The following is a 22,386-nucleotide window of genomic DNA, read 5'->3' on the forward strand; positions in this document are numbered from 1 at the left end:
AAATTTATTTAACAGGATTTGATTTTTAAAGTATCTATTAAAAAATAATATAGAATATGACTTTTTGAAATAATTCACATTTGAAACCATAGCAAAAGTGTTTAGGAGTGTGAGTATATTATGTTGTATTTTATTTTAAAATATTTTAAAAACAAATTCTCATAAAAATTATAATTATAATTATCCTATTGAAGATATTTTTAATTTATTTTGTCTTCTAATTTAGTATTTTCTTCATCCACATTTGTCACCTTCCCTAATCGTGTTTTTTTTTTAAATTTACCCATATAAAAAAAATATTTTGATCTTCTTAATGCAATTGTTTTAGACGTTTCATTTATTCATTAAAATTAAAATTTAATTTATCATTGTCCTTCTAGACTTATTTATTAAAATATATAGACCCAATTATGTTTGGCAAAAATTTAATAATATCTCTTTTTTAGTTTTTTAGGCCTCCTCCTCCTAATTTGAGGAGTTTCAATAAAAGACTATAAGGTTGGTTGCACAAAGATTTAGTGATAAAATAATTAATTGGATATAAATTTATTATTGCCAATAAAATGCGAAACCCAAGGAATATAAATTTAAGGTAAAAGCTTTAAAAATATAAATGATATCGACATGATAATAACCCCAAGATTAATTCATATAAAATAATATCCTTAATGGTGAATTTTATTCTTCCTTACAATATATTCGATCCTGCATATATATTTAATAATAAGTACAAATGTATGTGTAATTTGGATATATAACTCGTTTTATTTATTTATATGTAATAATGAAATTGTTGGAAAAACTAAAGTAACGGAATCGCATATAAAAGTGCTAAAATAATGTTTAATTTGAAAAAGGGGCTGAAAATTCAATACGAAACATTTAACTGTATTAACCTCTTGTTTTTTTGGGCCTAATATTTATAAATCAAAGGAGGAGCCTTATTTCCACAATCTCAAGTGCATTTAAAATTAAACAAAATAAATATTCCAATTTAATTTCAAATTATTGAAAGATTCATGGTCATTGCCATATGATAAATACTTATAACTAATATTTTTTTTTAATTACATTTATTTTTATAAATGTTCTTATTGGATATTTTTTTTACAATAGACGGCAAAATTATATTTCAATATTTTAACGCTCTAATTATCTTATATATTTGAAAAATATAAATAATGTTTATAAGTATAGTCATAGTTGTAAAGATTCGTAATTTTGAGATTTTCTAAATTATATATTTAACATATTTTTTGAATTAAATTTTAATAATCACGTTCGCTCATTTTGGAAAAGTCTATGACATGTTTAATGATATTATTCTTAGTGTTTTGAACTGAGGTACTCTATATCTAATTTAAACTGTGGGTAGCATAGAGAAGGAATCTCTCTGATTTAGATATTATCACGTATATGTTTAATGAAATTATCCTTAATATTTTGATCACTGAGGGACTCTATATCTAATTTGAATTGTTTATTATTTGCTTTCACTGTATTCCTTTTTCTCTTATATCAAACTTTAGGATCTATCACCATATAACAATTTGATAATAACGGGGGTTCGGTTTTACAGCTGTATGTGAGAATACAATAGAACAACTAGTTTAACTTTATTTAAACTAGAAGATAAGATGCAATAAAAATTTAATTATTTTATTATATATATGTTTTGATGGTCAACACCACAATTAGACATTCAATTTATTCCCACCATGTCATTTTAAAATTTCGATATTATAAATTGATCACATTGGACTTACCATAATATTGTAGTGAATAAGGTTTAGCATCTGAAATAAATATTTTTAAAATTATATTACCTGGTAGTTCTTTTAAAATTTACCTATTATAGGGCTTGAAATGTTGACAATTCCGAAGACTGAATACATATTTTAAAATAGATTAAGAACCCTAATATATAAATTTTATATACCTCGTTCACGAAAGGTTTTATGTCCTAAAAGGGAAATTAAAAAATAATATAAATTATATATACCATGATATTCGATTGATGTAAGCCCTTCTCCTCATCAACAAGAGACAGGACTCTCTACCTCAAATCACCCGCAATTTAAAAAATTTTCCCCACATTATAAATTTTGACATAAACTTTCTATTGGAAGGTAGCCTATATAATGAAAAATGTTTTAACCAATAACTCGACAGTCATGAATGATATTAACACACATCACTTGGAAAAAATGTAAAATATTTTCCAAAAAAATAAAGATATATGGAATATGTTAGTTTTTTTTTAAATTAGGCCGTCTTTGTAAAAACTTTTATATTTTATAATCCATAATTATTATATTTTAGCTTTCACCTTTTCGGGTGGTGAGCTCCTTTGATATCCCCTTCCATTTTATATTATTCATACTATCCATCTAATTCAATTTATATTTCGTTATATTGAACATTGTGGGCCCATTGGAGTTTACTCTCTTTACCCATGACTTCTAGACTCACTTTTTTCCTATATAGCTTCTATGCCTTCTCATCGTATGTCCATACCATCTAAGTCTGTTCACCGTGATCTTTCTTTCAATAGGTACTACCTTTTAACTTCCTAGTATATTGGCATACTTGTCCTTTTTTAATACTACTGCATTCTCAGCATTTTCATCTCCATTGTCTATAAACTTCTATCATCCCGATCCTTTGTATGGCCATATTTCAAAACTATATAAGAATGGAAATGTATTTTTTCTCCTTTAGCCCTTTATAGCACAGGTGGAACTATGCAGAACCCAGCCATATTAAAAACGTTATTACTTAAAATTATTTAAATATTTTTGTCCGGATCTTTAAGTAGCTTAATATTTTTAGGTAAAGTATATATGTGCAAATTTTTGATTTTGTTCGGCACTTCATGAGTTATAGGTTTTATGGAGCTTAGGATCTACATAGACCTCTCCTGGTTAACAGGTGACTTTTTTTCATCTAAATATAAGTGTAAACAAACACATTTTATAAATAATTTTTTTTAATTAAAAATTATTAGTAATATTTCAACTTTGGATAGTCATTCTACATCATCCATTTTATTTGTCGCATGGGTTGATTTTAAACCTTTGCCGAGGATTTTTTTAATTAAAAATTATTAGTAATATTTCAACTTTGGATAGTCATTCTACATCATCCATTTTATTTGTCGCATGGGTTGATTTTAAACCTTTACCGAGGGTGATTTAGAAAATTTTAAAATCTGATTTAACAGAAAATGAATTCTAGAATGTGTGGAGTATTTACCCTATAAATTTCAGCCAATTTCAGCCATCATTTTAGTATTTTTTTTATCTAAAAAATCCATATAAAAATTATAAATTAGAAGTATTTCCAAAGTTCATGGAAAAATTGGAAATTTATAGGGTAAATACTCTACACATGCTAAAATACATTTCCCGTTAAATCAGATTTTAAAATTTTTTAAATCCCTCTCGGTAAAGGATTTAAAATAAAGAGATTCCAAATCTCTACGGATGCCGAATCCTCATTACGACATATATTTTATATAATATTACATTTTAAAATATTTTGTCACTTTTTCGAATCTCTTGGCAAAAGTTAAAATCAAATTTTAAAATAACAATAAAATCTTAAAATAACAGTTAGTCATTATATTGGAATCAATTTTTTTGATCTCATCATTTGACTAAGCAAGTATGGCAACATCATCTGCATATATCATATTCCATGGGGTTGTTATGAAGATATGATTAGACATCATCATTGTTATTAACAGAAGTAGCCTCAGTACCTTAACCGGGTAATGTGTTCATTTTACTTTAGATCATTTTTGTGTAGTTCATATACATGTCTTAATTATTCTTATTATATTTTTCCGGTATCTTTGTAATCCATATTGGGATTCTATCGAAAATTTCTTTAATTATAGAATATCTTTAGAGCTAATCAAATTTACAACAAATTATTTATATTAATCTAATCATGATCATACCTATAGATATTGTTAGGGTGCCACTCATACATTCTAAATAAAAATTAAATAAATAAATATTTTGAAGTTCTTCTGACCATAATTTTTAAACAAAAATGATTTTATTATATGAAAAAAATTTTTTGTCAGAATAAAAGATTAAATCAAAAGTTAATTTTTATGTTTAAATTAAATATGTTTCTTTGTTATTTTTTTTTTACTTTTTGTTATCCCTAATTATTATATAAAAGAAAAATTCATACCAAGTCGTTTTATCAACAAAACTTTACCGTAAAAATTTTATTTTAAAAATAAATTATATTTTTTAACATAAAATGAATGTAATTGTGATCAAAATGTTTAAATTAATCTAACCCGAATCAAAGAGTTTTTCTTCCAAATCTTTTACTATAAAATTAAAATGAGATTTATAAATCAAAGTTTAGAATTTGGAGAAAAGGATTCTAGTTCCGGTTCCTAAAATTTTGAACAGTAAATTTGGTGTTTGTAGGGATCTGGTTTCTGGTTTCTAAACTTGTAAGTAATGAAAGAAAATTTAAACAATAAATCAACTTTCTAAAATGAATTACGGAACATTTTAAAAAATATATAAAAATTACTTGTATTTTTAGTTAGAATATAACCGGTTCACGGGAATTTAAATGGGTTCTAGTTTCATATAAATTATTTTAAAAAACGTTAACGATTCTCATTCCTATTAGATGTCCCCTGTTTCAGTGAGTTCCAGCTTCTATTTTCGATTACAAACTCTGATAAAAAAATTAAAGTTATGTAGGATGATTGTAAGACGACATATTTTTTTTGTAGTTGTTGTTAATTAGCGTGGTCGAGTTAGAGAATTTAGATGTAAAAAACCAATCCGTATAAATGTCGGATCAAGAGCTTGTGAATTTTAAAAAGAGGTTATAAAAACGAAAAGAAAGACTAGATAACTTATTTTTATGGAAAGCGTATATTCAGATAATTATATATATGATAATTATTAAAAATATTTGATGTTCGGATTCTAATAGAGATTTTATATTATTTTAATTCTCTATATAAAATATAAAATTAATAATCTAAATAGAACTCTCTAGAAAAAAAAATTCATGAAGAAGAAACCCTGTAAAAAAATCCCCGGAGAACCATAATAAAACCACTACCCATTGGAATGGGAAATTTAATTCCTTATTTATCTAGATTTTACGTATTGGTAGGCTAAAAAAAATTATATTGCAACTAAGCCCAATATGTAGCAATATTATTATAAAAAATATATATATATTAACAGATGATGTTGGATTATACTAATGTGTTACAAAATTATCTTCAATATTAATATTAAATACTGATCTTATCGACTTAACAGAGAAACTCAGTAGAGAATTTTTATCCAGATTCATATTCACCTTTCATTTCTAATTTATTGGGGATACTTTGATTTCAAATTTAATAGCTTTTTAAAATCAATAAATCATAAACTAAAACTCCTATCAAATCACTCTAACCATACTTTATATTTAAAAATTTGATTAAAAATATTTAGAAGTAACCAAATATATTTTCAAAGTATATTTCCTTGATCTAGTTATATCTCAAAAATTGATATTCATCACTCAACTCAACTATCTTAGGGCCAATTTTTAATATTAACGCATTATTTTGCTCTTATATAATACAAAAATATTTTTATACCAAATGGTTTATGGTATACCAAAATAAGCAAGATACAATTATTCTCTATAGACTAGATGTGTCTAGGATAAAATCAATAGCACATTCTGTTGAAATATTGTTCTTTTTATAAATCATTAAAATATATTTTATTTTACTTTAAAATTTGTTATTTTATTGTATAATTTTAAACGATTATTATATTAGTTTTAGTTTTTTTTTATTTTTTTTTATATTTTTTATTATAGATATAAAACTATATCACAATTTTAAAATAATACATTGAACGTTAAAGTAAAACATATATACGTTATTTAAAAATATATATTAAAAATATCATGTAAACTATTTGTAAATTAAAACCTATATAAAAAACTGTATAATAAAAAAAATAATTAGTACAGTGAATTGTACGTTGGGTGGGAGGAGGTCAAGAAAGAGAGCCGTTGAGGGCAATGCAGTTAGATCTGCATATAGCAATAGATATTCGCTGTCTGAGATAGAAGCCTTCCTTGGGTCACCAGTGATGGCGCGGATTTTTTTACCAAGGGATTTGAAGAAGGTTAGGGCATGATTGCCAAAAAAACCGGTTGTATCGGATACGATTGATACGAGATTGCAATTGGTTAGGAAAGTGTATTTATTAATTTGAGAGTTTTCAGCTCGCACGAATGAGTTGTTATTAAAGGAGGGAGCAAATCGGTCGATGCAAGTATAAGCCGTATTATTCTCGGTTGAGAGGCCACAGGGTTCAAGGGTTGCTGGAATTTGAGCTGAGCTTAGAGCACGGAGAATGGTGCCGTTAACTGCACTGTGTCGAGAATGTCTACCTTTAGAGAATCGACAATGAAGAGGATGATGTCCAAAACAATCAACGGGTTGAACATAATGTACATGTGGAGTTGGCCAGACGAATTTGTTATGATAAAGAAAATCAAGAAAAACTGAAATGATCAAATTTTAGTTTCAAAATAATAAAAGAAAATGGCACTAGAAATTTTTGTAATTATAGGGCCCTTAGCCATTCGATTAAAGTTTGGTTTATGATTCAAATTCATATTCTATCAAGAAATACTGAAGACTATATAAAATTGCTTATGATAACAATCTTAAGATTATATAATAAATGGCTACTAGTTAACCTTTTCTATTGTTGAGAATATATGACATATAATGAAGGAACGGCTGAGTATGTCAGAGTTTATATGAACGGGGGGGGGGGGGCATTGCTAAATTTCTTTTGGAGATCGGGAGCAGACCCCCGAAGCATAAGGCGTGCCCTAAGAGAAAACCTTTAATGGGGTATAAGGGTTCCTTTAGGGAGTAAAAATATTTTGAAGAATTGGAAGGAAATATATTGCCGCCAAATTTTCCATTTTCATGTAAATGCTGGAGTACAAAAAATTCTGCCTGAAATAATTTATAAAGTTTTAAGTAAATATAATAAAATATTAATCATGAAGTGGTAAACAATGTAAAATCAACATTACGAGCTATAGTAATTATTATTTATTATAATAGAAAATAGAAAATATATATTTGGAATAATATTTCCGAGATACTTTTATACAATTTGAGGAAACATTTACATTTTAAGAATATTACTTTGTGGTGTAAATTTAAGGAAATTTACGAAAATGATATGATATACATTTCAAGTAAAATAAAAACTACTATATTTTTACCAACAGGCAGATGATCTTGTTCTAATATTAAAATATGCTACATCCAATTAATTTCTTAATTATACCTATATTAAGAGAAAGGTTTTTATTTGCCAAACCTAAATAAAATTAAAATCGTTTCATAAAAAAAAATATTTTCATAATTTACTTATGGCGATGAATAAATTTGAAGCTTAAATGATTTTTAAAACAATATTAAATATGAAGTGAAATTTCAAGTTAGGCTGAATCATAAGCGTATAGACTGATCATTTTAAGCTAATAAAAATTTCCCCCCCCCTACACATCCTCCCCCCACCCTCTATCTCCCAACAATGTAAATAGTATATCGCTATGAACAAGAATTTAATAGAAAATAAGTAAAAGTTAATAATATTTTTAAATAACGACTATAATTCAAAATCTTTAGAAAAAAAAACATTTTAAGGTGAAAAACTAAAATTATTTTTGTAAAAATAAGCCAAAGGCCTACAATACCTAAAGACCCAATAAAATGTATGGAGAAAAAATTTTCAATAGCCCCCCCCCTACCACCCCAGCAAAATCCTGGTTACATCTATGGTCTAAAAAAATATATACCTCTGATATAATGGTCCACATTATATAAGTAATCTATCAGAAAAATAAATATTTTTTTATACGAATTTTTATAGGAAGTCCTAACTTTTTATATCCAATTCTAAACGTCCTATATTATAAATATGTAATATGGATTAAAATATCTATGATTTTGTTATTTGATAAACCTAAAGTAGTGCTTATAACATGACCATCTATGAATGAAAATTATAATTTAAAATACAACATTTTAGTAATTTTTTATTTAATTACTATCTTTGTCGCAAATGAACGTGAAGTTGTCTAAAATCATTATTTTTAATTTATAATATTTGCATCCATCAATATCAATTAAAATGTTTCTTAATTGAATTACCATGTTTCCTACAAATCATGACATTTCTAACTAAAGATTTTTAATTATTTTTAAAAAAATTGAAATGTATATAGTTAGATAATAAAATATCTGTATTTTAAAAAAAAATATTGAAAAAATTGATAATTTTTTTGAGAAAATAAATATCCTGAAAATTTATATTAAAGATGCGAAACTAAAAAATACATTTCACTCAAAGATTCTACAATTAAGAAGAAACCTAATATCATGGAATATAGATCAGTGAATGGGTAAGCATTTAAATCAGCGTATTTAAAGATATATTTTCTGCCTGAGATTAACTCTAAGTCACAGGTAATAATAGTGAGATTTCCTCCTCCCAATGCCAAATTTCTACAGTGAAGAAGTGAAGGAGTGTAGAAAAAAGAATTATCTTCTAGTTTGAAAAAGAGTTCCTCTTGAACTCTGAGAAGACAACTATTATTTCTATAATGTAAGATTATATTTATCACAAAATAGTTATAAATTAAGTAATAGAATATTTATTTCAAATCAATTACAAATACAAATAGTAAATTATTTGATTCATTCGAATACACTAATAAAAAATACTCGAATCGATTTGATTAGCATCATTAAAATTGAAACAATTAGTTTTTTTATTTTAATAAAAACTCATAATAAATTATATGTTAAAGGACAAAGCAAGTGTTACAAGAGGATTTGCCATATCAAAATCCAAAAAATAGTTGTTATATAATAGAAAATGATGAGAATTATGAAGAGGGAACTTATCCCACTTATATAAAAACAAATTAATAGATAAATATAAAGACAAACTAATTGATAATTATTCAACAGATTTAGCATAAGATAGCAATCAATCTTTCTTAAAGTCAGCCAACATTTTTCCAGTTGGAATAATTCAGATTATTCAAACAAACCGTGAGGCTTTTATGTTTATAAATTTAGTGGTTGTTTTTATTTGAAACAGGCCCCGCTTTTTAATTTAACTTTAATTCTGACATGGCTAATGTTTTTAATTTTTTTTTACGTTGTATTATACTAAAGCTCCTTTAAAAAAAATTAAGTCTATCATATGTTTTTCTTAAGTTCAAATTCGTCATTGACACGTTGTTGAGGCAGAGTGATAGTTGAAAAAAAACAAAAATCATATTAATGATATCAGAATATTATTACCATACTGCTGAAGATGGAATAGGTATTTAGCTAATAAAAAAATTTTTTTATTTGAAAGCAGCTTTATATATATATATTGTATGGTTGTTAAACGGCCCGCGTTTAATAATACCAATATTTCAAATACCTTGTTTATTAGAAGATATCAGATCGATAAACCCAAGGACTAAAATATTATGATTAAGGATCCATCATATAATATTAAATTGTTACATACCGGGTTCATAATAAATTTTGTTTCCTTAAAAAAAAAGGAAGAAAAATAAATAAATTTTGATATTTCCAAACGCATTTTGAGCTAGAATTTAATCTTCTAGTTTAATAATATCTTGAGATTTTTTTTTACCCCAGAGAATTCAAAATTGTTATAACAATTCCTGCAAAATAATATGTTACTCTTTGGCTTACACCGAAAAGAGTTATTTTTAACTATATTTTTTTTAAGGTATAGATAAACGTTTAATTTTTACATAATTTATAAATATTCTAAAATTAATTTTAATTTATTATTTAAATATTAATTAAATACTATATATTAGCGGCTTCTGGAGTTGAGGGTAAGATCCCCCAAGAAATTTTCAAAAGGTAGGAGGAAAATTTTTAAATGAATCCTTCAAACTTAAGGTATGGGAAGGGTTTAAGATAACAATTCTCAAATTATTTGTTTATTTTAATATTTTTCTAATTTTATTTAATTTTTCTCTTACCATGTATAGGAACAAGTAAAAGGTTTTCTAAAATTACTGGAACCTAATTCAAATCTAAGAAGAAAAAAAGATTTATATTGTGTCGCATACAAAATATCATTATGATTATTGCCAACATATTCTAGTATGATATCATAATTATTAAGGACACTAAAAGCTTTCGGTGAGAATTTTATATTTCAATCGGTTAGAATTAATTTTTGAAGAAGGGGGTAAAGAAGAGGTAAATTTAGGATAAATAAATTATTATGGGTGTGAACTGAGGGGGGGGGGGGAGGGTAAAAAATAATATTGACTAATGGAAATAGACTACTATCTCTCTAACTCTTTTTCATCGGTATACCATTATTATTAAATAAATGATTGCTATTACCTGTAGACATTATTAAGACGCCATTTATATTTTCTAGATATTATCAACACAGATTTTTATATGTAATATATAATCATTTAATCATTTTTTTATATTTAAGGAAAATATATACATTACCTAGTCGTTTTACTGTAACATCTTTATCGTAAAAAAATAGACATTTTACATATCATATGTTTATAATATAACTTTTTCTTCCTTTTTTCGATTTTTATATAAGAAATTATTATTTTTTTACATAACTCTTCTACTAAGAATAAGTAAGAATTATCTCCCCCACCCCTCCTCTTCACCATTCAATTTTAGGATATAATATTTTTTCATCAGAGATTTGAGTAAAAACTAAAACTCTGAAAAAAAATTCTTTCACAATGTATCCCATAAATTTTTTAAAACTCTTTTTCGTTACACCCCCTCCCCTTCTTCCCATATTTTTAAAATCATTATTTATTTAGGCCACGCCACTACATTTTCTAGTTAAATCTAATCTACCTGAATTCCACCAGTGTCCTGCGTCTAAAAAATTGAATAACATCACATATAGAGCCTCATGATGTCAAATAATAATAATTCTAAAAGTAATAAAACATTTTTTTGTAAATTATTAGTGTTGTTAAATGACTCGTTTTAAGCCGATTTTAAAAAACGGCTAACTCAATATTTCATCCAGAAAAAATATTACCCAAGCCTGAAGATTTTGCTCATAGAAGGAACAAGGGTTCAGACATATTCACGAAATCTTGAGGCTTACGCAATATTTCCTAGCTATAATGTTGGGTTGCCCTTTTTATAAAATCGGCTTAAAAACCGTTTAACAACACTGGAAATTTTATTTATTTACAGCTGAGTCCTAAATCAAAAAATATATAAATACATAAATTTATTAATTTTGAAGAAAAAAAATAAATGATATTTTAACGTAAAAATAAAATAGTGGTTCTAAATCATTTTTCATTATTTACAAAAATTTATTTATTTGGGCAAATTTTATGAAAAAACTACTAAGTATAATATAAAAGTATGTTATTTTTCGCATTTTATTTTCATTTATTTTTCTTTGTTTGCTTGCTTTATTTTTAATAATATTTTTCTTGTTGTAACAGTAGCATATCACATAAATTATAGAATGATTGCAAATATACCCTAATATTAGGATATATCTCCCACCCATTTAATATCACCACAGATCATATAATCCTGGAGGATGATATAGCAACATTTTTTATAAATGTTTTATTTTTAGTTGAGAAAATATTAATTTAGTTTGTACTATATTATGATTTTTGATAGTATCTTGAAAAAATTTCCATCCAAATAAATTGTCAAATTACATTTAGAGGATGTTGACATTGTCAACAGTGGCTCAATATGAACTCTTTTCGCTCAATTAACCTAGAAAAATATTGCCTAACCTCGAGATTTTAATAGATGGCCTAACCAATGTGTCATCTATATGAGCGAAATCTACAAGCCTGCTTAATATTTTATTGGATAAAATATTAAGTTACCCTTTTTTAAAAATAGACTTAAATCGAGAGCCTTTTAACAATATTTATCACTCAATTCTTAAAAAAATTATCTTATAAATATAATAGCGTAATATAAAAACTTATTTTCTTCAATTACTATACCATACTCATCTTCATAAAAAAAAATTTGTATTTTGGTTTTTTTTCACTAAAATAAAAACGGGGTTTAAATGGAAGATGTTAACTTTTTCGTAACTCGAGTCACAATATAAATTTTTAATATATTTTAAAAAAATAAACAAGGTAGTTTTATCCTTTTAAAAATTGCGAAACATTAATACAATATACTTTTCAAAAATATTTAATTAAATACTAATTACAAATAAAGTTTAGTATCTAATATACAAATATTCACGTCACCAACCCTGCTCTTAGATATAATAATATTATAAAGACAAGTAAAATATAACTTGAATATTAATAAAATGGAAGAGGGAAAACTTTTCCGGGACGTTCCAGGACTGAGCGGAAACTGAATATATATTTTGGAGGGAAATGGAACCGAACAGGAACAACAAAATATAATTAGGGGTCCCTGTTTTAAAATACAATATTAAAAATTTTAATAAACTATTGTATATTCTCCTCAAACATAATTTAATTTTATGTTATTCTTTCATTTATAACACTATACTTTTACTTTTGAGATTCTCATCTTGATCTAAGTTATAATTATGCTATTACAAAATATTTCTTGAAAGTTTTATACCTAAGGCAAGAGTAACATTTTCATTTCCCAACGCTATTGTATTTAATTATGATTGTTACATATAAAAATTCTATTTTCTAAATCTTACTTATTCCGATTAACAAATTTAAAGCTTAATATAATTTTTTTAGATATGATAAATATTAAATGAGATTCTAAAAAAATATACTTCTAATTCTATGGTCCGTATTATTTAAGTATTCTATAAAAAATATATAAATATATTATAAGAATATGATATAAAAGACATACCATTTATAACCTTTTCAGCATTTTCTATATATCATTTAATAAAAATATGATGGAAATTTAATCTTTATCATTATTAAAGCTAAAGTTATGCCAAAAAAAAAGTAAAATTAATGAGACACAATACATAAGAATAACAACTTGATAATAATAAACCTTCAGTGGTGTATATTATATCGCCATCTATAAATAAATATTATATCGATTATGAGGATAAATATTCTTCTTTTTATTGAATAATACTTTCGTTTTCGCACTTATATACTAAATATAATTATTTTTATTACATCATGCAATATAAATAAAAGATGGCTTACTGGAAGTAAGTCCACGCCTACAAATTACCATATGAACTAAAGCATATAAGTAAAAATATTTTAAAAATTATCAGCTAATTATCTAATTCATTTAAGCAAATGAAATTTTTAAAAATAACCAGCAAAATTAACCAACAAATATGAGTTAGGATTAGGTTTCATTACTATGCCCAAGATATTAAATTAATTGGATAAGTTAAACAAAAAAAAAAGTAAAATAAATATCCCATCACCAAGCCACATTATTTTATTAACGTTAACTAAATATTATATTCTATTCTTCTTAATTTTAATTTAATATTAATAATAAATTCCTCTAGATTTATAATATTAAAGAGTGAATAAAAAACATATAAAATTTTATATTAAAAGATTTTCTAAATCGCAAAAAAATTTATTTTGCAAATATAATAATATAATAGGAGAAAATGGTAAATGGGTAAGTCACAATATCATTTTTGTATAATAAATGGTTTGGGCTAACAATTATAAATGATTGTAAATTTAAAACTATATAAAAAGTGTAAATAATATGCCAAGAAGAAATAAATATAAATATCGCATTTGACAAATCATCATATTAATAGTTAGTCATTTGTTTGTCTATTTTATACTTCTGATAAATTAAAGTACGAGGTTTATTTGTAGCGTAGGATAAAGAAGAACGCTTATAAATTAAAACCTGTTATAACATATAGTTTATTATTTTTAAATCATAATTGGAAAATTGGTTTCATTAAATTTTCTATATATTTCATTTTCCATGTTTCATTTTTATATCAATTTTCTGAATGAAAATAAATAAACGTCAGAAAAGTTTTCAGTGATTAATGATCAATATCTAAATTTAATGCCTTAATTAATATTTTCAGTTTTTCGAGATATATTTGATATTTCTATTTATAAGTTAAGAAGAAGAAGAAGAAGAAGAAGAAGAAGAAGAAGAAGAAGAAGAAGAAGAAGAAGAAGAAGAAGAAGAAGAAGAAGAAGAAGAAGAAGAAGAAGAAAGAAAGAAAGAAAGAAAGAAAGAAAGAAAGAAAGAAAGAAAGAAAGAAAGAAAGAAAGAAAGAAAGAAAGAAAGAAAGAAAGAAAGAAAGAAAGAAAGAAAGAAAGAAAGAAAGAGAAGAAAGAAAGAAAGAAAGAAAGAAAGAAAGAAAGAAAGAAAGAAAGAAAGAAAGAAAGAAAGAAAAGAAAGTAAGAAAGAAAGAAGGGTATTCATATTAAAAATATTCTTCTGCCTAGTAAATTTAATTATAAGGAGGGTTGTGTATTTTTACCCATCAAATATGAACAATTACGGTCAAAATAAAATACAAATTTTTTAGACAGTATTAATTTAATATAGTATAACCTAAAATAGTTTGATTATCCTCACCTATTAAACAGCTTATTTTTTTATGCTTTATCAATTCCACTATCAGTAAAGCCATTCATGATATATAGATCCCTTCATCCTTACCTACTCGAGGAGGTATTATAAATAGGTTAGTTAACTTTTTAGACCTGTAAAAGTAGTAATTTCGATATATCCGAAGACTAAAATGTTATTAAATTGATTAAAGTTCCTATTATATAGTATATTATAAACCTTGTTGACGTAACGTTTCGCTATCTAGTAAATGTAAAAAAATTTATTAATTATGAACCATAATGAATATATAAGGGGGAAGAGGTTTTAATAAAAAAAATATTAAATATTTGTGTAAATAATATATAAGGATAACCTCTTAATATTACAAGAGCGCCATTTACAAGTTCTAGATTAAAATAAACATTGTTTTAATTTTATTATACTTTATAATAATTTTTAACCACTATATGAATTGTAAATATATATAAATGGGTAGAGATTAAGATTATTTTGAAAAAAAAAATTAGATTTTAATATGACAAATTTAAATTAATATTGATTCAGAAAATATTAAACCTCGTCGTTTTATTATTGCAGCTTTGTGGTAAATAAAAATTTTAAAATAATATATGTCTATTACAAATTCTTTTATCATATATAAAATGGTTACCTGAAACCAAATTATATAGTAGATATCTTAAAATTAATCAATCTTCCCCGATATTATATACCTAGGATACCTAGTATCTAAATTAAGTGATTCGCTATTGAAAAATACTAAATAAATTTTTTAGTAAAATATTTTAAGAGATATTTCAGAGGAAATTATATTACAGATACTAAATAATATATGGTAAGAGTTTTGAAAATCTGAATAACATTATTAATACCAGAATTCGTATTCCAGAACGTATAGACAATTTATTCTTATCATGAGAATAATGAAAAATGTTGCCAAAAATTTTTAAACTACCTATAAATTATAATTAATTTTTTTTATATATCGATTTTAGATAATATTTTAAAAAAATATACAAAGAATTTAATTATATAATTCATGAGTAGGAAGCATTTTAAAATTTTGTCTTTTAAAATTATATGCGCGTTATAAATGATTTAAATTATTTTAAAATTTTATAAAAAGTAAAAACTAGATTCTATAAAGCAAAGTTTTAAATTTTAAAACCTCTATGAAAAATATTATTCTTAATATAATTCTGATTTAGATTAAACATGAGTAAAGTTTAGATGATATTTTTGCATTTTGTTTCAAAATCGGCTTATAAAAAAAATTTTTTTTTTTTAAATATCACATTCCTCAAAACTAAATCATTATCAGATAAATATAGGTAAAATTTAATATTGAAAAATATATTTTAAATTTTTATTTATTTATATTTATATTTATATACATACAATGAGTAGAAAAATGTATGGTTTGATCATTTTATTATAATTTTTTGATAATGGATACAATATACTTGATTTATAAGAAATTAATACTAATTCTTTAAAAAATAGCAGATTTTCGTAACAAATTATTTTTAAAATCTCAATTATATATAAATTATTTAGTGCACTATAATTTTTAGTTCAAAGTATTGCTTGAAATAAATATCTTGTAAATATATTAAGTATTTTCATGTTAATTTAGATACTAGCTAGTAAATTACTGGGCAAAACATGTATAACTTATTCTAGCTACTACTTATAAAAACAAAATTAATAAAGTTAGGTTAAAGGATCGGAAAAATAAAATTAATCATTAAATAACATAATTATGATGATAAAGGGGTATCATCTTTAAATGCTATAAATATGTAAATATTGATATTCCCTATAGATATTTATTAATTTATGATTAATACAAAAAAAAATTTTCCTTTCCGTTACGAGTTACCTATTTTTTAAGTTAATCATAGGATTTCACGCTTTAAAATTTTAATTATAATTGATCCTTTTTTTTAATCATATTATATTTTATTATTTTAGGGTTGTTATTATAAATAAACTGTGTAAAACTTTTAAATAATTAAGTTATTTTTTTGTTAATGTTCATCATTTTCATTCTGCGTGTTATAATGTTAAATAATAAAAACAGTTCCTTAATAGAAAATTTTTTATTATATTTTTAGAAAATCTTTAATTTAAACATAAAGGAAATCATATATAACTTATATAAATATATGATAATGATAGATATAGAGAACTGAAACCTATAAAAAATATATTTTTTTAATCAGGTCTGTTCAAGGCCAAATGTACCTTTTTAGATCTGGGTTCCGTAGCACACAGCTTGATTTGTATTTTATAAAAGGTAATCTTTTAACATCAATCATATTTAATCAGGCCGGAAAAAAGAAAAAATATTAAGAAAATATAAAACTATTGTATTTTTTCAGGCCACGGAATATTTTATTAATTTTGATATTGCAGGTCAGGCCCGGCAGGAACTCCAAAAAGTAGCATTTCCTCTAATTTGTATAAACCCAATATAATATCCATTTATAATATACCATTAGGTTTCTCATCCTGTTCTACATTTAAATTATGATTGTAAATTAATTTTCTTATATATATAAATATATATATACCAAGTTTAAGTATAAAGCGTTTGTTCGATCCTTAATAAATTTAATTATATAAATGTTTTATAAATATTATATTTGATAAATTTACTCAATTCGCTCAAGAAATTTAAAGCTTAATTTTTTAAAACATAATAAATAATTAAAACTCATGAAAAGTGGAAAGAATTATTATATACTTTCGATGTTTATCTTATTTAAGGAGACTTTAAAAAATAAAAACACATTTGTATATTATTTTTACAGATAGTCCTATGTTTATGAAAAGGTATAGCCTACCTTTCCAAGTTATTTACTTTTTATTTTATTAAAAAATACCAGATAACAATTTTATGAGTAAATCTAAAAAATTGGAATTTTTTTATCTATAAAGAAATATAATAAAAATAAACACCTAAGTGATGAACTTGATTAATATCTAAAATAACGATTTCAATATCAGAATAAATAACATTCAGCAATAGAGCAAGATTTCTAAGATAAGTTAAAATATTATAATTAAATATTAATTTTAAAAAAAAGGTTTTGACAGAAGTTATAAAAAAAATAACAGAAGTGGTTTCAATTCTCCCTCTAATCAACAAATCCCTATTTGTCAGTCATTCAATATATATAATTAAATATTTTTATTCTGATAATACAAAAGCGTTAAAATGTAACACAGTTTGGCATAAAATCTCCACTACTTTGTGTTAAAAGATTTATTCAATTATTCAGTTAGCTCTTCAAAATATTCAGCATAATTTAAAAGAATTATTAATAAGTCAATATATATTTGAAAAAGAACCTTAACAAAAATAATAAATTTCAATATATTTTGTAAATTGGTCAACAATGGCTAATAAATGATTTACCTTCCAAATATCGATCTATTAAAAATGATAGATTTTGTTATTATCTTTATTTTCAAAATATATTTGTTAAAAACATATTTTTTTACAAAAATATGAAAAAATATATGAATATAAATTGAGCTATAATGAATTACATCTAAAAAAAAGGCACACATAAAAATTAGAGTGAAATGACAGATTTTATAGATTTAAAGAAGATTATTGTTTTTTTATGATAAATGATGTATTGCACTTTGTTACAAAGTTGATACATGTCCAACTAGTAGATGTTATCTAAAAGGTCTACTGACTAGAAAGTTTTTAAGGAGGAATATAATATTATTGATGTATGAGGCTTTTGGCTTTTGCATGAAAATTCGGAGGGTAATTCCGCATACACAGTTAGCGCGAATTTGACACGAAGCAAACATGAATACAAAATATTTTGTATACTTTGCGCTAATTCATGCTACTATAAGTGGAGGTTAAGGGGTAAGTAAGTTATGATGAAATCATAAAGTATATTTGAATATTGTAGAGGCAGAATAAAAATTATGAAAAGAAAAGCTAACGTAATTGTAATTAAGGCCTAAATATATCATTAATCTAAATTAATTTTTATAACAATTAATGAGTATGTATTGAATCTTTATCATTTATAGAAATAATATATAAATATGATTGATAATATTGTAAAACTGAAATTTTATTTAAAATATATAAATAATGTCATTAGGTGATACTTGGATTTCGCAAATCATGATGAATAACTATTATCATTAAAAAATATATAGATACGTTTGATAAAATTCTATTCTAATTATCATAAATTTTTGAATGTATATAAGGTTTTAGTATTTAAAAAAAACAATAAATTCGCGAAATTTATAGTGCTGTTAAATGGCTCGTTTAGAGCTGATTTTTTAAAAACGGTTAACTCAATATTTTAGCCAGATAAATATTGTCTAAGCCTCAAAAATTCGACAATATATGTCTGTATCTTTGTTCCTTCTATGAGCAAAATCTTCAGGTTAGGGTAATATTTGTCTGGATGAAGTACTAAGTTAGCCGTTTTCAAAAATCGGCTCAAAATGAGCCGTTTAACAACACTAGAAATTTACAAATATACTTTTTAAATTGTCCAAAATAACAAAAAAAAGGTAAATTTACCGGAATCTTCTAAATAATAACCTAATTGATAGAATGTTTAATTTAAAATTATTTTGATTAGGTATATTGCTTGCTAAGTTAAAAAAAACGATATCTGATTGTGAAAATTTTTCAACATCTTAAAAATGAATAAATTAAATTTTAAAAAGTTTATTAAAATAAATAAATCAAAAAAAATACTAATAATAATAAATAAATTATTTAAGCTTAATAGATTTTAAATATCCACATTCACTTGAATTTATTGTAGAAAATTAATTAATTAAATGTTAATTTTTCAAAAAATATTAATAAGATTTACTATACTTTAAAGGATGATTTTTTGAATCATGGTAAAGGGATAAATTCAGAGCATCGATTATAATTTTGTTTAAAATTAATGAATTCTTATATAAAATTTTTCGATGTAAAACAAAAGTGATTTATTATTTCTATATAAATATACCATTATGCTGTAAAACGTAGTGCCGCTTATCTGTACCTAATAAAATAAAAAAATTAAATGCACGTTCAAATAAATATTTTGTTACCTCTTTCAGATGTAATTATAATATTTCCAAAGACTAAAATAATAGGTTTTATTGATTTTCTTATTATTATATTATATACTTGGCTCTTGAACAGTTTTGCGTCCTAAAATAAGATAAATATATAATATTTTGCTATAATTTTTTTTATAATTCTTTTCTCAGAACCCATAACCAAGTATATAGTGAATAAGGAGGATATAGAATATTAAAACCATTAAATATATGTGCCAATAAATAAAATATTTTAAGATTTATTTATTAAATTTAGAGGTTTGTTTATTATTTTAGTCATATAGTTGATTTTTTTTAAAAAAAACATAGTTGAATATTTAAAATATATAACAAAAAGTTATAAAATATTTTAAAGTCATATGCCTTTGAAAAGACAGCTATGAGTCTTTATTAAAAAAAAGGTTAAATATAATAATCTAAATATATCATTACCTATAGATATTGATAGGGTGCCATTTAAACCTTCTAGATATGAACAAATATCATTTTAAATATTCATCTTACATAATAGTTTTAATATATGTCCTTATCGTAATATAATTGGATGGGAGATTTAATAAAAAAAAAATATTTTTTAAGAAAATTAAAATAAATATATGAATAACCTAGTCGTTTTACTTGCATAACTTTATTGTAATACAATTTTTTAATTGTATTTTATAAAAATTTTTAACAAAATCTTCTTTTTTTCAGAAATTTTAATATAAAAACTTTTTTGATAAATGGATTGATTAGGATAAAATAAATTTACCTGTATTAAACATGTATACTGATTTGACAGTTACTATATAATAAAAAAAAATTAAGGCAGGCAAATAATCTCCATATTATACCATATATTACCTATGGGCTTTTTATCTTGAACTATTTAAAATATGCTGTATATACAAGTTATTTCTTAAAATTTTTATTACTTAAGTTAATAATAAGCTTTCCATATCTTAGTCCTAATTAATTTGATTTAATTTTATCATTAAAAAATATTGTCCTAATTTACTAATTCCGATCCATACATTTGAACCTTTAAGATAGTTTTTAATATAGGAATACATATTATAGGAAGAAATATACCTTCGATGTAATACTCCATATTATTTAAGTAATCTTTAAGAAAATAATAACATATGTGTTGAAAAATTCTTATTATATAATAGGTGTACCATTTATATAACTTTTAACATTTTCTATAATTAAAAAAATTTTGCTATTAATTATTAAATATTAATACAAAATAATTGTAATATAATAAACTACTATTAGTATTGTATTATAAACAAAACGTATAAAATTTTCTCTAATTTAATACTTAATTAATTATTTAAACCTTTGATTCTTATAGTATCGCCATCTATAAATTAAAAATTAATATATAATTGATTCATGCTTTATTCAAATATATATACTTTTTATTTTTTTCTCACAAGTGGTGTAGCCTAAAATAAGTAATTTTTAAACAATCCATGAGAAATAAATCATAGTTCGCTTACTCGCGTTATTATATTTTCTACAAATCATCATATTTTGAACTATAAATTAAACATAAAGAAAAATTTAATTTGGACTAATAATATATAAGAATAAATAAAATTTAACATAAATTTATATAGTAAAAAAAAGAGACTCCCTATTTCTCTTTGGAAGGGCTGCTCTTAAAATGAAATTTTCTTATATAAATGTTTTTCTATCAAATCTTATATAAGTTATTTTGATATGTATTTTATGTTTATAAATTAAAAATATCTATATTCAAGAATAAACAGCTGTTTCTAGAAATTTTCCTGAATTTTAACACAGAATTTAAAAGGCTATTTTAATTTTTAGCCTATCTTTTTTCGAGAATTTTCAACACTGGGTTAAGGATGGCTCTTTTTTAACAACAATCATATTTTATTTTCAAATAATAGATTATTCTCTTTTTTCAATGTTTGAAGATATATTTTTTAAAAATTCAAAAAGTTCCAAAGCTTTCCAAAATTTTATTAATGAAGCCATTTGAAATTTTGAAATTTTCAAGAAATATATTTTGGCCATGGGTTTATTTTCATTCTAGAATAAAAAAGACTTATTTTTTCAATAAAATTTCGAAAGTTTGTGAAATTTTTTTGATTTTGCATACAAAAATAAAATAAATGAGTATTTACTTGGATTTTTCAAATTCCTACCTATTTAAATAAGAATAAAACAAAATGTTGGCAAATGCATTCTTACGAATCAATTATTTTTATATATACCTCAAAAAATTCAAATAGAAATTTTTACATATAATTATGGTTCCTTTTTGGTAACACAATAAATAAATAGTATTTTTATTTTGTAATGTTTTAATTTTATAGCATTTTAATATTATAGTGGTTTAAATATTATGATAGAAATTTTTAATAAATATAAATTTTAATGTTAAAAAAAATTATGATAGTCACAAATAGATTTTATGTAAATCCATAAATTTTTTTCCTTTCCTTTTATTCAGATATCTAAAAATATAAGATTTTATCATAATGATAAGAGTTTGGGACAGAGAAAAGATCCCAAAATATTTTTATTTCTTTTATAATTTTTGATTTCGTCTTGAAATTTTTATGCGAATTATAAAAGATTTTGACATTTTTGGGTAAAAT

General features: G+C 23.5%; 1 protein-coding gene and 1 long non-coding RNA gene across 4 annotated transcripts; both read right to left on the reverse strand.

Moving 5' to 3' along the window:
* Positions 1 to 574: 574 nt before the first annotated feature.
* Positions 575 to 3,998, reverse strand: LOC135927986 (uncharacterized). 3 transcript variants are annotated; one of them, XR_010572215.1, is made up of 5 exons: positions 3,965 to 3,998; positions 1,940 to 1,963; positions 1,850 to 1,885; positions 1,767 to 1,796; positions 575 to 705 (listed from the first exon to the last, which is right to left on the reverse strand). It is a non-coding gene; the product is annotated as an uncharacterized LOC135927986 (long non-coding RNA). The 3 variants fall into 3 exon arrangements; XR_010572216.1 differs by lacking the exon at positions 3,965 to 3,998 and adding an exon at positions 2,003 to 3,017; XR_010572214.1 differs by lacking the exon at positions 3,965 to 3,998 and having other exon boundaries at positions 1,940 to 3,017.
* A 1,688-nt stretch (positions 3,999 to 5,686) lies between these two features.
* Positions 5,687 to 20,536, reverse strand: LOC135928788 (uncharacterized). Its single transcript, XM_065465250.1, has 36 exons — positions 20,520 to 20,536; positions 20,374 to 20,394; positions 20,201 to 20,233; positions 19,836 to 19,859; positions 19,757 to 19,789; positions 19,672 to 19,707; positions 19,227 to 19,247; positions 18,800 to 18,826; positions 18,078 to 18,092; positions 17,230 to 17,259; positions 17,152 to 17,172; positions 15,212 to 15,232; positions 15,009 to 15,041; positions 14,873 to 14,896; positions 14,788 to 14,820; positions 13,285 to 13,320; positions 13,211 to 13,231; positions 13,124 to 13,150; positions 12,971 to 12,994; positions 12,888 to 12,920; positions 12,807 to 12,830; positions 12,719 to 12,751; positions 12,650 to 12,670; positions 10,973 to 10,996; positions 10,598 to 10,618; positions 10,481 to 10,513; positions 9,618 to 9,641; positions 9,528 to 9,566; positions 9,401 to 9,430; positions 8,240 to 8,269; positions 8,137 to 8,166; positions 8,052 to 8,078; positions 7,970 to 7,993; positions 7,885 to 7,917; positions 6,035 to 6,450; positions 5,687 to 5,743 (listed from the first exon to the last, which is right to left on the reverse strand). Exons 1-36 carry the CDS (start codon positions 20,530 to 20,532, stop codon positions 5,687 to 5,689), a joined length of 1,392 nt encoding a protein of 463 aa, XP_065321322.1. The 5' UTR covers positions 20,533 to 20,536.
* Positions 20,537 to 22,386: the final 1,850 nt, after the last annotated feature.

Source organism: Gordionus sp. m RMFG-2023, chromosome 4 (genome assembly GCF_954871325.1).
Source record: "Gordionus sp. m RMFG-2023 chromosome 4, tfGorSpeb1-WG-v2, whole genome shotgun sequence".
In the NCBI taxonomy this organism is placed as follows: Eukaryota; Metazoa; Nematomorpha; class Gordioida; order Chordodea; family Parachordodidae; genus Gordionus; species Gordionus sp. m RMFG-2023.